The following is a 19,868-nucleotide window of genomic DNA, read 5'->3' on the forward strand; positions in this document are numbered from 1 at the left end:
TATTTGCATAAATTACACTTAGCCAGGCCAAGTCCTGCACCCGTCGCACTACACGATGGAGCTTAATGCTGACCTCAGTGAGCCAGAGGTGTGGTTCTCAATTGCGTGGGAGTAAGACCAAACCCACAGTCAAAAACTGGGCATAGCAACAAGAAGAGCTGCCCAGCTTAGGAGTTGCCTGGCTTATCCCCAGTCTCCAGATAATTCTCCTCCCTCGTTCACCGACTGCCCACTCCTGAACACAAGAGAAAAAACTTCGACGGGAAGCTCCAGCAAGATTTTATTCAATGGTATACAATAGGGAGAAATTAAGATTAAAGAAGAATCGTATACATTACTGATTTTTCAAGTTGCTAAAACAAACCCATAGTGACATGAACAACTGAGGCTGACGACGTAACAAGAAGCGTGGCCACCATCTCTCTAGTGTCCATACCTGCAAATACATAATATGTTAATGCTTTTTAAAAAATTATGTTTCATACTAGTGCTGACTTGGGCAGATTTATTCTCATTCTACCGTGATGTAGTTATCATGTAAACCAGATGAAGGTGAAATGCTATGGTATGGAAACCTTAGGAAGTTCTCCACATTTCACTTCCCCCAAAAGTCTATCCAGATACTAGTTAGAAGAGAGACTGAGCAATCCACAATATCATCTGCAAGAGACCTTCGGTATCATCATCTTTTGCCCTGAATCCCACTTCAAACGTACCCTGCGTGAAAACAAGGCCAAAGCCTGTCATAGCCCCAGACGTATTACTGAGCACCCACAAAAAGATACTCATTCACGTCTCCATTTCTCATCATGCTGCCCATGCAATATTAAGTCACTAGCCAGGCAACGTGGGCTCAGTTTTCATTAAGTGTTCATTAAAACATCTTAACATCAAAACTATGGTACTCAAGTTGTCACGTCAATGACGATTTGCACAACTGATTGTGAACCAGATCCCAGAGACAATCCTGAACAGTTACAATATCTGTTTTGCTTTGTTTTAATCTGGACTCCTGTTAGAATTAATATGTTTGGGGTTGGTTTTTGTTTACATTTTAAAGGGGGTGGGGAGAGGGAAAATCCACAGTTAAGAAAAGATTAATGGATAAATGGTGCAGAATGAAGCAAGTGACAGGCAAACTTCCTAACTACTCTCAATGTACAATTACCTCTCAAAACACAATTACCCCTCAAAAACCCATCCATGGAGCTCCTATTATTATTCTAACAACAGAACTTTGAAAAACACAAAACAAAACAAAGAATACCAAAATTATGAATAAATAGGCCAAGGCTGTAGCAATAGCTGCATGGATATTCGATTTCCAGATGCTAGGAAATCAGCTGTATTAATCTCTGAGCCTATTAGAGTTATAAAACAAACCACCAAGATACAGAGGGACCCAGTAAGACATCTGGCACCTCAGCAGAAATGCTTCGGAACACAAGCAGCTAAATTCAGGTCATTTTCTAAACCCAAATTGCTCATGCGGCAGTATAGCATTCACCTGAGGCTCCACTTTCAGTGAATTCCATTTCTCTTCTGCTCTCCATTCTTCAGAGAGAATGTCAATAGAAATCACTACTTTTTAACAACTCCCACTTACCCCGCAGCTATTTGGGCTTCCTTCAGAGCTCATTTACCACCGGGTGACTAAGAAAAGGTCCCTATACAGCAAGGTGGAAAAAAAACCTTTCCCAACAGCAACTATGCCCTCAGACCCACAAATGAGAGAGATTACCCACATATCTGACATTGATCATTTCTATTAACAGAAGGACAATTGGATTTTTCATCTTGAAATCTGTGCAGGATACCTACTTTTGGAACTCCCATTCCCTGTTGTCCAGCGGACATACTTGGCGAGTTTTGAGCCAGCGAGAGATGCAGTGGAAGTGGAAAGCATGCTGGAAGAGAAAGTTCAGATCACATCATTTCAGAACACATGAATGTATCTCAATGTGAAAACTACCATGGAAAGCATCACAGTGAGAAGAGAGTAGCAAGTGTTTGCAGATAAAGGTGGGGAGGACTAATCAGCCAGCTCACTGGTAAACAAGGAATTGATCCACGTTTTCAGAGAGGAAGGGAACATTAGTGAAATGGCAGCAGGGAGCCTGTTCCACAGTGCATGCAGTGGCAAGCGGCTGACTTCTGATGAAGGAGAGAACGCATAGTTCAGCAGCTGCTAAAATTGGCAGAGCAGATGCTGATAAGAAGCATAATCAGAAAGACAAGAAAGAGGATTTCACAGTGAGTAGCAGGGATGATACGTATGTATACATGCTGAAGCTTTCTGCCAGTCTTCTGGACAAACCAAAGCCTGAATAAAAAGGAACTTGCAAAATTAGAAAGAAAAAAAAAATCTCTATTATGTCTTTAATAAGGACATCCTTTTCCATACCCCATACAGCTACTTAAAAACAAGGTTCCACTTGTGGTAACTCTTGCACACAAAACCATAATTTTGACACTAGAATATTCTGACATGGTTAAAAAAGTTGCTCTTGTCCTCTACAAACAGAATTGCAACATTTATAATCCCGTTCCAGCATTATCACGCTGTAACTTCATCCCACAGCATAGTGAGGACGGGACTGAGGAACAGGTAGTTATTCCGTTATGGAAAATTTTATCTTCCAACTCAGGCCCAGGCTAGCTAAGAGGTATGCAAGTTTGAGTTCACATGCTAGTGGGACCATGTATGAAGGAGTGCATACGGCAACAAATTGAAGAGCTGGAGATTATACACTAGAACCAATTTGATCTTCCTCCAAAAGGGGAAACAAATCACCTCGTTACCCCCTATTGACGACTCCAATCAGCCTGCACAAAGACAAATCAAGCATGCTGACATCCAAGTAATCCTATTTCCAGGAAAAAAAAAGGCATAGCCCCTAGGCAGAACCTTGATCAGGAAAATCATGCTCAACATTAAAGATCTATTATGCTTCCAAAAAATATGGGTAAAGGCCTATCTTCCTCCCTTCTCTTCTGTGTCTTCCCTATTACACCTCTCCAACTTTCACTCTTTCTTCTTTTTTCTTCAAAGTTCTTTTTTCTGGTGGATTATCTGAAACTTTTTATAGAACTTGTTTTGTCCCGAGTCATGAAAGAAGGGGATAGCATCACCACACGTGAGCTCCGCAATAAAACAGTTTTCCTTACATTGCAGACGCCCCATGCAACTGTGCACTCTTCAGAGGTAGCTGATGCTTGGTTTGCTTGACATTCTATGCCTGTGAAAACAAAGATTAAACACATATATGCAGGAGTAGAAGATGTACATGCAACACCAACTGCTAGATTTCTTCATAATAGCAAGGGCGGGGGGGAGAAGAGCTCTTTGTTTTGTTGCGTTCATTACATCAGAAGTGTCGAGAGCTGTTGGTTTAATGTGTACTGTTTTCCAAAAGTACCAGATCAAAATATACTTCATCCTGCTTTCCTCCTTCCTCTACATTTTTAGTATTCCAAATTTCCAGAGGGCAAGAGCACATAGCTCATCTACCGGTAACATGTCTCTGCTTTCCAAATTTTAAGGATATTTTTAATTTGTTCTCGTGTTTTAATAGATGTCTTTTGATGATCAGTTGCAGTAGCAGAGCCGTGAAAGAAAGCTTACTTAAATTTCTTACCCAGGTTTCTCTAAATATAAATTCACTGTCTCATCAGGCATTTTATACTATCTGTTATATTTACAAATTAATTTGCTCCTGTAATGCTGGAGTTTGCTGGGCTCTCTTCTATAGTCTTGTGACAGTTAAGCACAGCCCAAAAATACACAATAAAAATACAGTTTAAAATGTATTTTTTGAACTTTTTACACCTTAGAGCTTGAGCTTTTTACACCTAGGATGATCCCAGAAAAGATAAACACTATTTATGGGTTTGGGTTATGTTTTACTTTTTGTGTCAGATGGCATGGATGAAGGAGACGAGAGAGAGAAAAGAAGGAAGAACAGCACTGAGAAAATAAATCCAGCAACCTGGTTCTCCATTCTAGAGACTGAAAAATTCACTTCTGCTCCAGCTCAAGAAGAAACTTCAGGAGAAAAAAAAAGGTATTTCCAACTCCTCCACAGCCAGCAGCACAAACCTATGAGACCAACATTTTACTTCCTGCAAAAGGATGCTTTCCTTAAAAGTCAAGCCCAAATGCTTTAAAAAGACATGCTGATAGATGATCAGCTTAGAACTCGATACATGGGCTTGTTGCTTGCTTGTTTTGCAGTTCTTTTTTTCCTGGCAAAGAAAATGTCTGAATGAGCTCCAATTCTCTGTTCACTTTTAGTGTGCCTAAATATGCCCAGAGGAAAAGGAATTTGATTCACCAATTAAAGATTCAAAAACTTTCAAACCCCACAGGTTTGGCTGAAAAATGTGACCTTTATTTGCTCTGTCCCATTCATCCCTTTCTCCATTTTTCACTCTCCCTCAGGTGTGGAGATGAACAAAACAAGAGAAAGGCCCGTTTTTCCTGAGACGTGAGAGAGATCAGTTAACCTTGGTCACGAGGAACAACTCAAAACAAGACTGAGGTCTAAAGAAACTCAGTAGCAACAACTGTTCTGCAAGATTTGAATGAACCTTTCTTTATTATATGGCTTACATCAAGATACGATATACCACAGCAGCAAGTCCAAAGCTCAATCTCTGGCCTGCCTATAGAAGAGAACAAAATCCAGTGCACTTGAAATGATGATGTCTTAATTCCTTAAGCCCTCAATACATACAGCAATAAAACTAAATCTGATTAAGAAAATGGAAGATGCTCAAGAACGTTGAAGAGCTTCAATTACTTTGGACATTTGTTAAAATCTGACCCAAGATTGCTGGAACGATTTTACTGTTACTGCAGTATAGACTCATGGTCTTGCTGAGTATCATGGGGCATATTATATTAGGTTTTAAATATTTGGCATGAGTCCGTACAGTAACAGAAAATGGTGAGAAGATTAGTAATAGGAAAAGGAGAGGAAATTCATTTGAAGGAATAAAGGTCAACTGGTAAGCAGACTTTAACTCAGGAAGTCTCTGTCTGCTGAAAGCAAGGTAAATATTCCAGCACACAATATACTCATCTTCTCCTCTTTTCCTGCTGGAAACTGGATATTAGGCATATTAGATCTGAAGTCCATCTAGCCCATTTTTATGTCATTTTGTCTTCCACCCCACCCCCCCTAAGTGGCCTTAACCTGTGAGCTGTAGGCTTTGGAACACAATACAATTATCTTTTTTTTTTTCCCAGGCTTTAAAGGACTCTCTATTTTGACTGGGAGTGAGAGGGAAGAAAGGTGGTTTAGGTAAGGAAGAAAAGCAGCACTGAAATTAATTTTAGTATTACTCAAACATTCGCTGACCAGCAAGTACAGTCTAAAACACGACAGTCCCAAAAGCTTAAGAGGACAGATGAACTTTTGCAGAAATAGCTGAGGAGGAGTTCTCTGGTGGTGATATAAGGCCCTTCCAACAAGACACACAGATTTAACTCCCTCATCAAACAGTAGTCTCCAGGCTGGAGACTACTGCTAGCACTACTACCTTTGACTGCCAACAAAAGGTTTCCCAAAAGCTGAAGCACTTTTTGGTCTCCTACTTGCCTCATTTCAAAAAAGGACAATATATCAACAAAGAAATAAAACAATGAACATTCTCTGTCATAGAAGAAAGCTGGTGATTCTGGCTCTTGAAAGAAAGAGAAGCTATTTACCAGCTGCTGACCCAAAAGAAGCGGTAAGAGTCAGACAGTAACAGGTACTGGAGGAATACTGAGCAGCTCTTCTTTTGCCTTGCTTTTGACAGAGTATCTGGAGGCGAGGGCAGAAAGATACAGCTAAAACCTGAAATACCTGTAAATAATTGTTAAAGATGCAATGGAAGCGTTTCAACTCAGGGAGTTACAGAAATGCATATTATATAACGGTAACTTCTGAATCTTGGCATCTTTTAAGGACCATCCCTCTTCCTATACATTTTCTATTGCAGAAATCTTCTGTATGTTTATGTAACAAGAAAAATAGCCCAAGATTTAAGTAGCCATAATGGCAGGTAACAGAAGTAAAGTACATGTCTTTTGTTTGCAGCTACAGTAAACAGCCCAATGCACTGGTAAAATTGATGATAAGAGCTCTTCAAAGCGGCTTCTGCTTGAGCAACGGTAACCACTGTAACTGTATGGGTTCCTCCTTCTCTTTACATGTTGCCTTCTAAAATCATGTCATGAAGGGATTGACTTATTGGGAAGAAGAGAAATAAATACACATAGCTTGGCTAACACAACACATCATGTACTCACTCAGAAAACACAGACAGAAAAAACACGTAACCAGGCTAATAAACTTGAAGTACACTTGTTACTTGTCCTATGAGGAGTGGCTGTCCTATGAGGAGTGGCTAAGGACTTTGGGCTTGTCTAGTTTGGAGAGAAGGAGGCTGACGGGTGACCTCATTGCTCTCTGCAGCTTCCTGAGGAGGGGAAGTGGAGAGGGAGGTGCTGATCTCTTCTCCCTGGTATCCAGTCATAGGACACGTGGGAATGGTTCAAAGCTGCGCCAGAGAAGGTTTAGTCTGACATTAGGAAGCATTTCTTTACCGAGAAGGTGGTCCAACACTGGAACAGGCTTCCTAGAGAGGTGGTCGATGCTCCCAAGCCTGTCCGAGACCCAGGACCTGGGTCTTTCCAGAGAAGAATGAAAACAAAACACTGAAAATCTACTCATTCCTTCTGTACACTGAATACAAAACATACTGAGGGCAGGGGGGAATCCTTTGACCATATTATTACCGAGTCATAATGTACACGCACGAGAAGAACGGCATGACACCTTAACCTTATTATATCCTAGCTTTTGGATGCCTGACTTTATAAGGTTAACAATCTTCCATTAGCATGGCTGGTGTTACTTATCACTCTTTTAATGTTTTCCCCTTCAAGGTTTCTCTTCATCACTAGGAGAGGGAGGCATTTGTATCCTGCATTTTATCAAATTGAATCTTGTGTTGTTCTTCCCTGCATATTCTATTAATTTTTCCTCAATTTCCCATCACTTCACATCTTATGTTTTAAAATCTAATTAAAGTGTTTTTTAACAACATTAATGATCTGTAACAAGGAAGTAAGTAAATCCAGAGCCAACACTGATCTCAGAACACCAATTTAGATACCCCTTCTACTCTGTATACTGTCAATTTTGGTCCGTCATTTGCAGTCCAGGCTTTTTATAATATTCCTCATACCCAAACTAATAACGTGTTATGCTTGAGCAACTCAAAAAAGAAAAAGAAAGTTACCTATGCCCTCTTCCTTCACTGTTTTTCCTAATCTACCCATACACTCTCAACCCCACCCCCTTTTTGGTAGGATATTTTTTTTTTTTAAAGAACTGACACACAAAACTCACTACTGGAAAATAACATCTGTCCATTCTTCTTCCAGCTCCTCCACATCTCTCCTTCATCCTCATATGTCCTATTTGCTATTTATAAAAAACAGCAAATATATGAGACTGTATTTGGTCTCTCATGGGAGGCACTATTAATTTTGAGGCAGATTAATAGAATGAAACACACCAGTATCCATTATCTTACAACATATCCCACTTATCATGAATAACTATCTTGAATTACAGGATTTTATCTATTCATTCTATACATTTGTAAATTCCATAAATGTAACTTATGTTCTAACAAATCTTTAAAGTTCCTTTTGCCTGTCAGTGACATGCTTTCCTCTCTAATATATCATAAATCTGAGAGACTAAGTAGTAGTCCAGTGTCCACCTCAACTACTCTTCAAGATGGTACAGATTAGAGGTACTTAAAAAGGAAATCTTTACGTCAAAAGACCTTGGCATATTTCATAACCCCTATTCTCACTTGCTTCTCTTTAGTGTTATCATTCCATATCTAATAACCAAGAATAAACTGAGGCATGGATAGGCAGTAGCTGGCTCAAAATACAAACATATCTGTCCCAAAGCAAAGAATTGAACTTGCTTAACCCATTTTCAGCCCTGTGTGTTACAGCGTGTTTTCTCTTTATTTTAAAAAAAACTTCTGAAAGTAGTTTTGTAATTATTATTCAAATATGTAAAATCAGGTGCATCTCTCACTAGTTGTTACTATAAACTTGAGGTCTCATTTTTCTGAAACGTTTTATTTTCCTATAGGCTTACTGACAGTAAGTTACCATTACCAGTAGTTCCAAGGGCTACTGCATAAAAACAAAGTGCAACAAAACTATCACAATGGGATCATGACAGGCCATTCCCAGACACTGTAGCTGTACCTGTTCTTGTTTTGGGGGGGTTCCACATTTTAGTAGTACTAGCAAATTTCTGGCTGGGGTATATTAAAAGGTCTTCTGTCCTTCATGACTCAAACAAGATGGACAGTTATGGTGCCAACAATATCTTGTCAGTTTGGGGGGGTGGAATGGTTTTGTACTCGTTACCAATCTTTTACAGGACTGAAACCAGTGACTTTGTGTATGCACACCTACTTCACAACAGAAATTTGTACACTTAATTCCATTAATTCCACTTTATTTTCCTACATAGCAAGCATATTGAACCATCTAGATTATACAGCAAAAACTCAAACCAATACTAGCAATACTTTGTTTTTTATTTCAGCATTTGATTATTCTCCTTTGTAAACGAACAATTAATTCTCTATGTGGCCACAAAATTCCCCATACTATAACATTAACTAACTTATGCAAGGCAGTTTTTGTAGAATGAAGCGTCAAATGAAGTCACTGGTCCAAGCCTTTCCTGGCCAGACACAGAAAGTATTGCAAGATTTCATCCTACTGAGTGTCATCAAAAAGTTGATACCTATAGCAACATCCCCAACTCTGAAAACTAATACCTCTCTTTGTGAGCAATACCTGTCAACCCTGAATAATTTCATTTCCTCTTGCCTCTTCATTATGACTCCTTTTCCTCTTTGTTACATCCCAAATACACTCAGCAACATCATCTCGTCTGTAGATGTGGTACCAAGTGATTCTACTCTTTACAAGAGAAGGGTGAGGGAAAAGCAGTATGGTGACAGAGGTCACAAAAACAGATTACAGGACTTCAGCATTACATAAAATAGAGCTTAGTATTTGCACTGTGAAGACTTAGTTCCTAACTGAAAGCTGCATTTGCTGAATTATACCCTCAACAGGGGAAATTTCAGCTGTGCATCATATACAAGTCAAAACCGTCAACCATTTACTTACACAGATCCATAATATGGTTTCTGCAAATGGCACAGTTATCAACCACAATGTCCCATGCCCACAGAGCTACTGCATTCCACTAGAGAGAGGGGAAAAAAAAGAAAAAGAAAAACATAGTTTTGACTCAATTTACAGCACACAGAAATCCTTGTTATTCCTCAAGATCCCATGCATTTTTTAAATGGAAAAGCTGGGATATTTAAAAAAAAAAATCTTAGAAGTCCAGAGTAATTCTTTATCATGAGTTCAGAAGCTTACTAGAAAGCAGTGTTACATTCCTCCCACATACCTCCCAGACACAATTCTCCAAACTTTAGAAACAACAAGATAACTCCCATAGTCCCCTTTTTTTGTGAAACAAATGTAAACATCTGCATTTCTATTCAAGATCCAGAGGCAAGGATGCAGCTCATGCCACATCCTCAATTCTGATGGAAAGGACAGTGCCTTGCAGAAAGGCCAATCCAGATGCCATTTTGTTAAGAGGAATTTCCATTATTCCCAGCAGTTCTTCTAGTAATCACCCCCCAGAGCAGTTGGGGCCAAGAACTAAAATAATCTCTAATGCTACCCTTCGCTGACTCCTGAACAATCTCCTCTCCAAAAAGGTTACTAGGCAATGACCTACCAGCAAGCCTAATATAAAAATTTGAAAGTACAACCAAATTAACCTTTCAAAGACTTTGTTTATAAAATAAAAACAACAACAAAAAGGAATATCTCTGTCCCATGCTACTTCAAGGGAAGGGTTGGCTACAAGTTTCCATGACAATTTTAGAAAACTGATTCAGAATGAGGACTTTAAGACAAGCTATGCAGAAAAGCATAGCACCTTTTTATTCCTCCCCACAAAAAACATAATCAGGTCTTTTGCAAATTCACAAAATAGGTGGGCTTGCCTTCAATATTCAAAGCAATCCAACAGCATATTGGTAGCCAGGATAATCTTCATTTACTACTTAAGTAGTCGAGATATTTTGTTTCCTTCCATTTTTTCAGTATATGATTGTATTGACTGTACTACAGTAAATATTCTCTACTTTATTCCATTTACATCTCAGTGTTTTCATTGCTTCCCCTCAGTTCAGGATTCTGAAGGAGGAATGCAGATTGCCAAGTATTGACAAGCAGTATCCATTTTGATAAGCACTTCAATTTTTCATTAGTACTGATATAAAAAGTCATCACAATACTACTAGATGTTTCAGGAAATGGGTCAGTAGTGATTCCATTTTTTCTCCCCATCTTCTAAATTCAAGTCTAGCCAGCCTTTTGGCTGAGGTACTCATCTCTCAAGGACTTCATCCACACTTCAAGGCAGCTAGGATGAAAGTTCCCAGCACCCTTATGTCTCCCACACTCTCAGGTACTTAATCTCTTGTCCCAACATTAGCTACTCTGGCGACCCACGGACCTGTACTGAGCCACACATCCAACAAATGCACCTTGGTACCTTGCTGGGGAGGAAGAATGCCACTGACACATAAAAGGTGCCACTTCCTGCTCCTCTCATGTGCTATTACATCTGTCCCTATTTCCAAAGAACAAGCAATCACGTCACCCAAACACCTCCTTCTGCCTAGACCTGCAGCCCTATACAGAGCTAGGGGTTTTCATCATCACTGATGACAGCTGCATTTCAAACAAACTACACCTGGAAGACCATCTTTCCAGCAGGAATCACTCTTTGGAAATGTTTGCTGGTATCCAGTCCAGGGGTCATTTTTCCTCAAATTCTACCTTAGTGCAAGCCCACACAGCCTCTCTACTTCCTCCGCACCCTCGTGCAACAGGTTTGGACTATTACCAGGATCCAGCTGACAAACTGGTGGCACTGGATGCAAGAGCGGTACTATGGCTGTTTTGGGGATGCAAACAAAGCCAGGGTGACAGGAGAGTATTTGCTGACTACACACATGTTGCTGTGGCTTGATTTAAAGAAGAAGAAGAAAAAAAAAGCAGCCACACAAATTTGTGCCAAGTGTCTTATGGAGCACGTGGGGCAGCTCGGGTGACTGGGCCAGGGTGGCCGGGGCTGAGGAGGAGGCAGCACTCCACGCCTGCTCCCCGGCCTTAGCTGCGCAGAGGCTCCGCGTAACGCGGCCCAGCCGGGGAGGGCACAGAGCAGCCGAGGCCCGGCACGGCGGCAGCGCCCGAGGGGAGCGGGCGACGGAGCCCCCCGACAACGGCAGCCCCCTCAGGCCTCCCTCCTCCCGCCTCCGCGGCCCACGCCAGCCGCGCCCGTTGATTGGTCAGCCTCCGCTCCACGTGCGGCGGCTCGCCTCAGCCATTGGCCCGGACGCACGCCAAGACTCCCCGCAGTCACCGCCCCGCCCCTCCCGCCGCGCCGGTGCGGAACCGGGCGCCCGGCTCCGTGAGGGGAGCGGGAAGTCGCCCTCCCCCCCCGCCCCGCTCGCCGCCAGCAGGCCGGCCCCAGCACCCCCTCCCTCTGGGGCCAGCTGGAGGAGCGCGCCGGCGGGCCTCACTTTCTTCACTTCGAAGCGCTTCTTGCCGGCGCTGCTGTTGGTACCGCTCGGGGTGTCCACATCCATCGCGGCCGCCATTTTGGATACGTGAATCGCCCGTCCTGCTCCGCGCGCATGCGCAGCGGGGAGGGGTAAGGGGACAGCAGGCGGATGGGGTGGGCGGGGCTCCCTCCGGGTCCCGCCCTCTCGCTCGCCCCGCCCCGTCGCCAACAGGTGCGGGGAGGGCAGAGAGCGCGTCGCCGGGGGGAGGCCGGGAGTGCGGTCACGTGAGGCGGGCTCTTAAAGGCGCCGGTCAGGGCGGGGCCGTGCGCCGTTACCTCATCCTCCCTCCTTCCCCCCCCGCCCCCCCCGGGGTGTTGCACAACTCGAGGGGAGAGGGCGCGCGAGGAGCCGGTGGGGGAGGTGCCCTTAAAGGGGTACGCACCCGAAGCGCTGGGGCGGGCGCGGTCCCGCCCCGCCCTGCGCGGCGCTGCCGGGCGGGGCCCTGTCGCCCGTCAGGCGAAGCGGGGGGGCACCGAGGTCGGCGCCGGCGCCGCGCCTCCTTCCCTCCCTCAGCTCGCCCGCGAGCGCCGCTCTCGCCTCCCCGCGGCCAGGGAGCAGGTGCCGCGGGCCGGGCCCCCTGGCCCGGCTGTAGCCCCCCCCGGGAGGGCTCGCCGGGGGAGCCGGGCCACCGCTGCCCGGCCTCGCCTCGCCTCGCCTCAGGCAGCGCCGGGGGCGTCCGCGGCCTCCGCAGGGGCCGAGCGAGGCGGAAGAAAGACGGGGAGAGGTGCGGGGCCACGGCGGCAGAGGGGCGAGCGGTGCCCGGGAGCCGGCGCTGGAGCGGGGCGCGGCTCAGGCGGCGGGGAAGGAGGGGACGTGGGGTAGGTGACAGGCGCTCGTGTGGGAAACAGCCCCGCTTCGCTGTCGCTTCTGCAGTGGGGGCTCCCCTGTTTCGGTTCACTGAATGGCGGGCAAGGTTGGCTCCCGCACGGCAGGCAGCCAGGTGAGGTGCCCTGCCTAATAGGGGGTTTGGCTCACTGTCCGAAGGATCACTTCTGAGTGCAACCCCAGACCCCCGTAAGCTCCTTGGCACACTTGGGCTCCGATTCTTGTTCAGTGCTTCGCTAAAATCACTTGGGATTTGTCTTTCTGCCCTACTGTGAAGGGCTTCAGCCCTTAATAAACTTTCTGCTCGTTTTCTTGCATCCTAATTGATCTCCAGCAAGTGCAGAACGAGGTAGGCTCGTTGGTGTTACTACTGAAGCCCTTTTGTTCGTTAGCAGTCCAGTTTTTTTTTTTAAATGGAATGCCAGAATTGCTAAAGAAAGAATTCGCATTGTCCAGACTACTCTTTTAGCACACGAATTAGGCTAACAATATTTATGATCAACATGGGTTTTACCTGTGGTGCTAGAGCTGCCCAAGCTCTGCCTATTCTGTTGCAAAGATGGAGGCAACAGGCATGGGAGCTAGTACTGGGAACTTCCTCTCTCTGTCAGTACAGCTCAAAGCACTTTTCTGAGAAGGTCAGTAGTAGTATTCCCCAGGGTATGGAAACTGAGGGGAAGATAGTCCCCAGCAGGACAACAGCAGGTGTTGAAATGTCACCCAGCTTCGCAGGTCCTTGTAGATGTGCTCGCTCTCTGCAGAATCAACCCTTTTAAATCAGTTTTTACACCGTGTTGCTGCACAGATGTGGGAATGAGGAGGTGGTAGAAGCATAGAAAGGGCATTCCCTTGCATATATACATGCAAGCAATATCTATACTGTACCTATCATAAGCATTTGGGCCCAATAGCACAGTTCCAGTCTGGCTCCATCATATCCATCTTGCTGTATGCATACAGCTTTTACCTGTGATCCAGTGCCTGCTGGGATGGGATGTCTGGCAGTCTCCAAATAAACTTTAACCTAAAGTAGGGGCCTGCGGTAAGGACAAGATGATGCTGCCATTGGATGTGTTGGAATAATTTTCAGTGGGATTGGGATTCATATTTGAAAGACACGTAACACTTGTGCCTTGAGTTAAGCACATACCTAGATGTTTGCAGGGTCAGGTTGAGCCTGAAAGTCACAAACACAGTAAAGGTAAGTTTGAAGAAGAAAAATGCCCTCACTCATTTATACTCCCTTTAACACCTCTGGTTATCTATGTGGAAAGCTTCCATTTCAGTTAACTGCCCCTTTCACCAAATGCTGCTCAGTTATGGTGTGTCTCTTATTGCTAACAATAAAATGAAGCTGCACAGATTCAGCTTTTCATCTTGTTCCTCCTTATTCAGGACTAGTATGAAGGCCACTGCAAAGGAGTATTTTGAAAACGGGAGATGAGTGCTTGACAAAATTGATTTTTTCACCTTCAAGAAAATAGCTCTTTTCAAAGCAGAATTTGCATGATTTTCTTTATAATAGAAAATGAATTTTAACTCTAAACCTGTATGGTAATGTCCCCAGTAGGACATTACTCAGTAGGAATCCAGGACATCCAACAAACATGTACAGTAGGGCATATGCATACCAGAGAAATGTTAACATTCGTTTTCACTTTAAATGACTAGCGCAATATAACATTACAGTCTTCCCACCTCAGCTGATGTCACCATGGGGAGATGGTTGCCAATGGGAAAAAGCCATGCAGCCAGCAATCATATGGTCTGGATTTATCTTTCTGTATCTGGCAGCAAAAAGTATATAGCAATGCAGATCTTGAGTTAAGTCCTGTTAAAAAGGTGGTGGTGTTTTCAGGAAAAAAGATAACAAACATGGTGCAGAATAGAACATATATCTGCATGCTTATTTAATTAATCTGTACTGATACATGTATGCAGGTACATAATACCAACAATGGGAAGTGCATTAAGAGATCTCCAGCGTGCTTTGCAAAGTGAAATGAGTAATGGTATTCCCTAATAGTCCTGCACTTCATAAAAAGGTCTGAGCCACCGTCTTTACTGTACATGAAATAATCTCTTTTCTGTTGATTTTAGTGCCATCTCTAACTTCTTTCCTCATAGGAAAAGTGCAGCCCCTCAGACCTGTTTTCCCCCTCCTAGGGCTATATGTTATAGCGAGGTGTCAGCAGCTGCTGCAGAAAGAAAGGCTGCAGCTTTGAAAAGCATCAGCCTCAAAAGAAATATAACACTGTGGTCCAAATTACCAGGGATGCTTTGAAGAATGGATCATTTTTCAAATCACCGGGACGTGCAGGGGAAAAAGAGGAGACTGCCAAGCTGAAAAGGCAGGTGGACAGACAGACCGGGTGACACAGGGCAACTGCTCTGAATATGGTTAGTCCCAATTAAAATGAGACAAACTCCCTCTCCCAGTTGTCCAAAACTGTTCCAACAGGCAAGGTACCAACAACCTGGTCACTCCAGTGCAATTAATTACCTTCCAAAACCAGTGTCTTTCACTTCGGTCATCATCTTTCTCCTTTACAGTCCACCTGTTGGTGTGGTTTTTTCTGCAGCCACCAACATTTTCCTATGTGGGATTTATCCCCCAAACGATTCCCCCTCTATACATGCACCCTTTGAAAGTGTGTGCCTGTCTGGACTGCTGTGGAACTGTTAGTGGAGGGGCAGCTGCTTGTAGCCCTGGCTCTCCACAACTGCACCCATGCAGGGACCGGGCAGGAGGCCTGGTGGTGGTACTGACAAAACTTGTTCCTCCAAGGCACCAGAACAGAGGGATCCACACGGCAGGGGAAGGATCCCCCAGAACTGAGTCAGAAGGAAAATGCGCACAGGAAAGGTTGCTTTGCTTTTCAGTCCTCGCTGCCTGAGCCTTTTGCATTCCGCATCCCAGCCCCGCAGACAAGACGAGTGGTGCATCCTCTGTTACCACGAGACATCCTCAGCGCGCACACCAACGCCACAGGATCTCTCTGGGGCACTCAGGGCACTCTCAGAAACAAAACTGTTCTGAAAGAGAGGAGACAATCTTCAGAGCAACACCTTTCCCTTACTGTACAGTCATGAGAGTAGGGATAGGCCTTCCAAGACTGCCAGGAGCAAAGAGCGGAGAAAAAAGGGACGTGGCCCCTTTCTAAGTGTTTACAAACCTCAAGTTTTTCTGCTGCCTTTCTGCTTCATCCTCTCAGTGCTGCCTGTTTAAGGTGTGATTTCAGTGGTGCCCTAAGCAGCGTCAAGCAGGAATTACCTGGTGTATGAGATTAGTTCCCGTTCAGTGGTTGCAAGTCAAGGAGTAAAAATCAAGTGCATTTTATTACTTTTTAAAGAACTGTAGGGCTGGCTGGCTGCCCTCCAGTTGCTGATGCTACTAAAACCATTTGAACTGACTAAGTTGGGACTTCTAGCACCGTTTGCTTTTGGATGCCCAAACCCACAGACAGCATTCACAAATGGCTATCAGGGCAGAACTGAATCTACCGTCTTTCTGTGTTGCCACAAAACTTCTCAAAGTTCATGAAGGAAGCAAACAACCTCCCACCAAGGCTCTGCAGCATTCCCAGCTGATTCAGTGTGCTTGGCATAGGAAAGCTGAATTCAAAGAACAGAGCCAGAGCGGTAGATTAAGCAATATATCCCATAGATTTTTGGACCAGACTGTGCTTGGTTTCTGGAGAAACCCAAACCCTCTGCCTCTGTGCATGTTTTCCAGATGATGGTCACATTATACCCCATATAGTACCCCTGGCTTTGCAATCCATTACTAAAACCTCAGGAGAGAAATGGAGCCTCCAGCCCCCAGTAATCCAGCTAAGAAGAACAGGTGAGATTCTGAGAGAGGAGCAGGTTGTACAATTTCATGGGATGGTGACTAATTTTTGCTCTTCCTTTCTCATGGTATTTTACCAAAAGCTGCTTAGTAACTCGCAGATAAAATAACATGCAACCATCTTGACAGCCTGCAGGTAAGTAGGTGCTTGCAAAAACCATGATACTTAATGACTGTGCCCAATCTCCTGCAGACAGCCTTTCCCCACACGTGAAAAAGAGCAGCTGGGGGTGTGGCTCTAGGCTCAACAAATGACCCTATCCCCACAGTGGGCATCCCAGCCCCACATCACACCTGACGATCAGCAGCAGCTGATACAGAGAAACGTGATCAGGATCAACAGACCCCAGTACATTACGGTGAGGATGTTGGGCTGATTCCACTCTGCTTCAAGAACGGGTTTGAAGCCATCCCTCCTATGCCTCAACACCCCTGCACTCCCCATCCTAATCCTCGCCCCCACCAAGGAACTCCACCTCAGAAGGAATCCACACCAACGCCACCTCCTCCCTGCCACCCGTTTGCAGTTCTGGGCACCAAGCTGCAAATGCTGATCGCATCTGGCTGTGCTGCCACCTCCCGAGAGAAACCAGCATCCCAGCTTCTGCTCAGAGAGGACATGTTCTGCAGCCAGGCTCACAGCCTGCGCAGAGGTCCCCAGGGGAGCCAGGGCTCTCCATGCCGCCCGTAGCCTGGGGACACAAGACGTGGGCCCAAGAGTCACCATACCTCTAGGTCAGCTGCAGCCTGGCCACCTCTTTTATTCACAAGGCTGAAGAAGAGGTGGGAGGGTGAGACTGCCTACAGCAACTGAGACAAAAAATGCACTCATGGGAAAGAGTGAGGGCTTGAGAAAGAAAGAGTCCTGCTTTAACCTGAGCTGGGATCCTGAAGAGATGTCAGAGACAGAGGCTGAGATTGTAATTCAGAGACAGGGCGAGTCTTTCAGAGGGTAACAGGAAAGTGGTAGCAGGGCAGTGATTGTTTTTGCCATGAACATCCTAGAAGGACTGCATGAGGTGACGAGAGGCTATGGGATAGTCCAAGTGCAGGAGACAGCACCACTAACCACGCTAGAGACATCATCTGAGTACCGGGTCACAGTCTGGATCTCCTTCGTTGCTTAGACAAGAGTTTTCAAAGTGCCTTTTATCCTTTTGAGGAGGATGCAAAAAAAGGAGAATGTTATGATAGCTCAATACAAGTAGTTATATTCATCTACTGGTGCATGTAAGCAACATTGGAAGATGCTGCCAGGCTAATTAACAGTAGCCAGGAAAAAACATGAGAGTAACCAAAGTAGTAACACAAGCTTGCCTGCATATAAATCAATAAACTCCTACTGATTTGGGAAATCCATGAACCTTCAGTAACACGAGGAGAGGCTGTTCCAGACTGCTGTGTGGGAGACACTAAAACACTGTTTACAGATACTCTTATCTACAACTCCCTGACAGTCTTGACTGTGGGGAGAGAGTCACAGAGAGGGAATAAACACTAAGCTCACAAAAAAACATTATCAAAAAAGGGAGGTCTGGAAGCTACCTCCTCTGAGTCAAAGGTTTTGATGCTGTTTGAAAGGAAGTGAGAACCATTGAGCTACAGCTTTGCATTTGTCTTCCCCATTAATTCTTTGTCCTTTTTCCAAAAAATACAGTATCTCAAAATTCCTCCAAAGATCTAACTGAATCGAGTTCCTAACTGCAGGCCCTGCTCAACAAGACACAATTCGTTAGCCTTTGCCATCCTTCTTTCTCACGATAGGAGAGATGCTGCTATCAGTAAAAGCGTTTTGTTGGTAGTCATAGCAAAGGCACCATTTGGCAATTGAAAACTGTAAAAATCCAAATCTAAGCTTTCTTTGGCGGGGGGTGGGGAATGTGAAGGTGGAGTTCAGATGTGATTTCAGGGCAAAAAAAACCCCTAACTTTATACCACTGCTTCTTGGAAAGACACAAAGGAATGGGAAAAACAAAGTAGGTGGCCCACAGACACGGCAATTACTGGTGCAAAAACTATATGGATATTACAGAAGAAGCCAAGAGTGAGGGAGCCAGCAGTCCCCTGCCTCCCATACCAGCATAAGCAGGAACAAAAAATTGTGGTACCTAACTCAGATAGTTCTCAGAAAGCAGGATTTCAAGTATTTCTGGCATTTAACCGCTCTCTCTCATTAATGCCTAGATAAAGACAATATACTGGGTTTAGCCTTGCTTTGGACTCCACTATAAAGTTCATTATGGCACCTAGGTCAGCAAATCCCCCAAGAGATGGTCTGCCTGCCAGTTCTATACTGAACAATAAAATAAATTAATAAACTGTCATACTTCTTTGCAGGTTCACATACCTTGAACGTGTCTTGCTGTGTCAAACATCCTCTTCTTTAATTTCAAAGTTCAGAACAACTGGATCTCCAGAACCCCAATGGAAAGAAGGGCCATTTGAAGCAGCGAGCTTTCACTGATCAGAAAGCACAAGCTCCCCAGTCCTGACAGCTTTGGGAAATACAGAAAATAGGAGTGAGCAGAGAAGCAAGTGTAAGGTGCAGGGCCTAGTGCTTTGGTAATTTTTGCTTTTGGAGGTTTACCACTGCGAAGTGATGTCCCTTCTTCTACCCCCTCCAGTCACTGTGGTCTTTTTGGTTTTTTCTTTCTTCCTCTGCTCACTACATTCATAATCATATTTCTCAACCCAGTTTAAGGATTCACTGATTTCTATCAGTGATAGGAGGAAGGGGAAAGAGCCATATCCAGCACTAGGAATACTCTCCCACCCACCTGCAGTATCAACAAGACTTCAAAAAAAAGGAACAGTACAAGATGCAACAGCTTCAGGGGGGTTTTAGCAAGACACATAGGAAGTTCTATATTGGGTGAGAGTTTACTACAACCACCAAGGTGTTAATTCCTTTACCTCAATATATAGACATACTCATGGGTTTATCATGGAAGATCCTTATGTTCACGTTCACTCACATCCCATAACCCTCTTTTGCGAGTCTGCAATCATTCAAGACAACTGGTTGCACAGGTCTGAATGGGAATATTATAAGTAAATTTGAGGAACCAGGAAAGCTGGAAAGAGAAAAAGGCCAGAGATCTGGTAACACTACCCACATACAAACCATCAGCAGTTACCAGACGCTTTTCATTCCCTGGAGGAGAAAAAACAATGCCCCATTCTCTTACCTTCCTTTGTTCATACAATGAGTGACAAAGTACCCACCTTTGCATTTAGATACATTTCTCCTGCTGGGGGGTTGGACTGGCAAAGACAGCTTCTGCAAATGCCCATCAGACAACAGCCTTTGGTTAGAAAGGGGCCTGAAGCTGAGGAAGAGCCCTTATAACTCTTCTTTCATACAAAAAACCTGCCAATTAATTAAAACATTTTGGAGAGTATATGGAAAACTGTTCATTTTCTTCAGTTC

The 19,868-nt window shown here is 44.4% G+C and overlaps 1 protein-coding gene across 1 annotated transcript; it reads right to left on the bottom strand.

Annotated features, from left to right (window-relative positions):
* Positions 1–262: 262 nt before the first annotated feature.
* On the bottom strand, positions 263–11,856 carry RBX1 (ring-box 1). The gene is made up of 5 exons (XM_076337219.1): positions 11,719–11,856; positions 9,233–9,311; positions 3,169–3,239; positions 1,822–1,907; positions 263–436 (listed from the first exon to the last, which is right to left on the bottom strand). Exons 1-5 carry the CDS (start codon positions 11,794–11,796, stop codon positions 424–426), a joined length of 327 nt encoding a protein of 108 aa, XP_076193334.1. The 5' UTR covers positions 11,797–11,856; the 3' UTR covers positions 263–423.
* Between the last annotated feature and the right edge of the window lie 8,012 nt (positions 11,857–19,868).

The sequence above is a fragment of the Aptenodytes patagonicus genome, chromosome 1, assembly GCF_965638725.1.
Source record: "Aptenodytes patagonicus chromosome 1, bAptPat1.pri.cur, whole genome shotgun sequence".
NCBI lineage: Eukaryota > Metazoa > Chordata > Aves > Sphenisciformes > Spheniscidae > Aptenodytes > Aptenodytes patagonicus.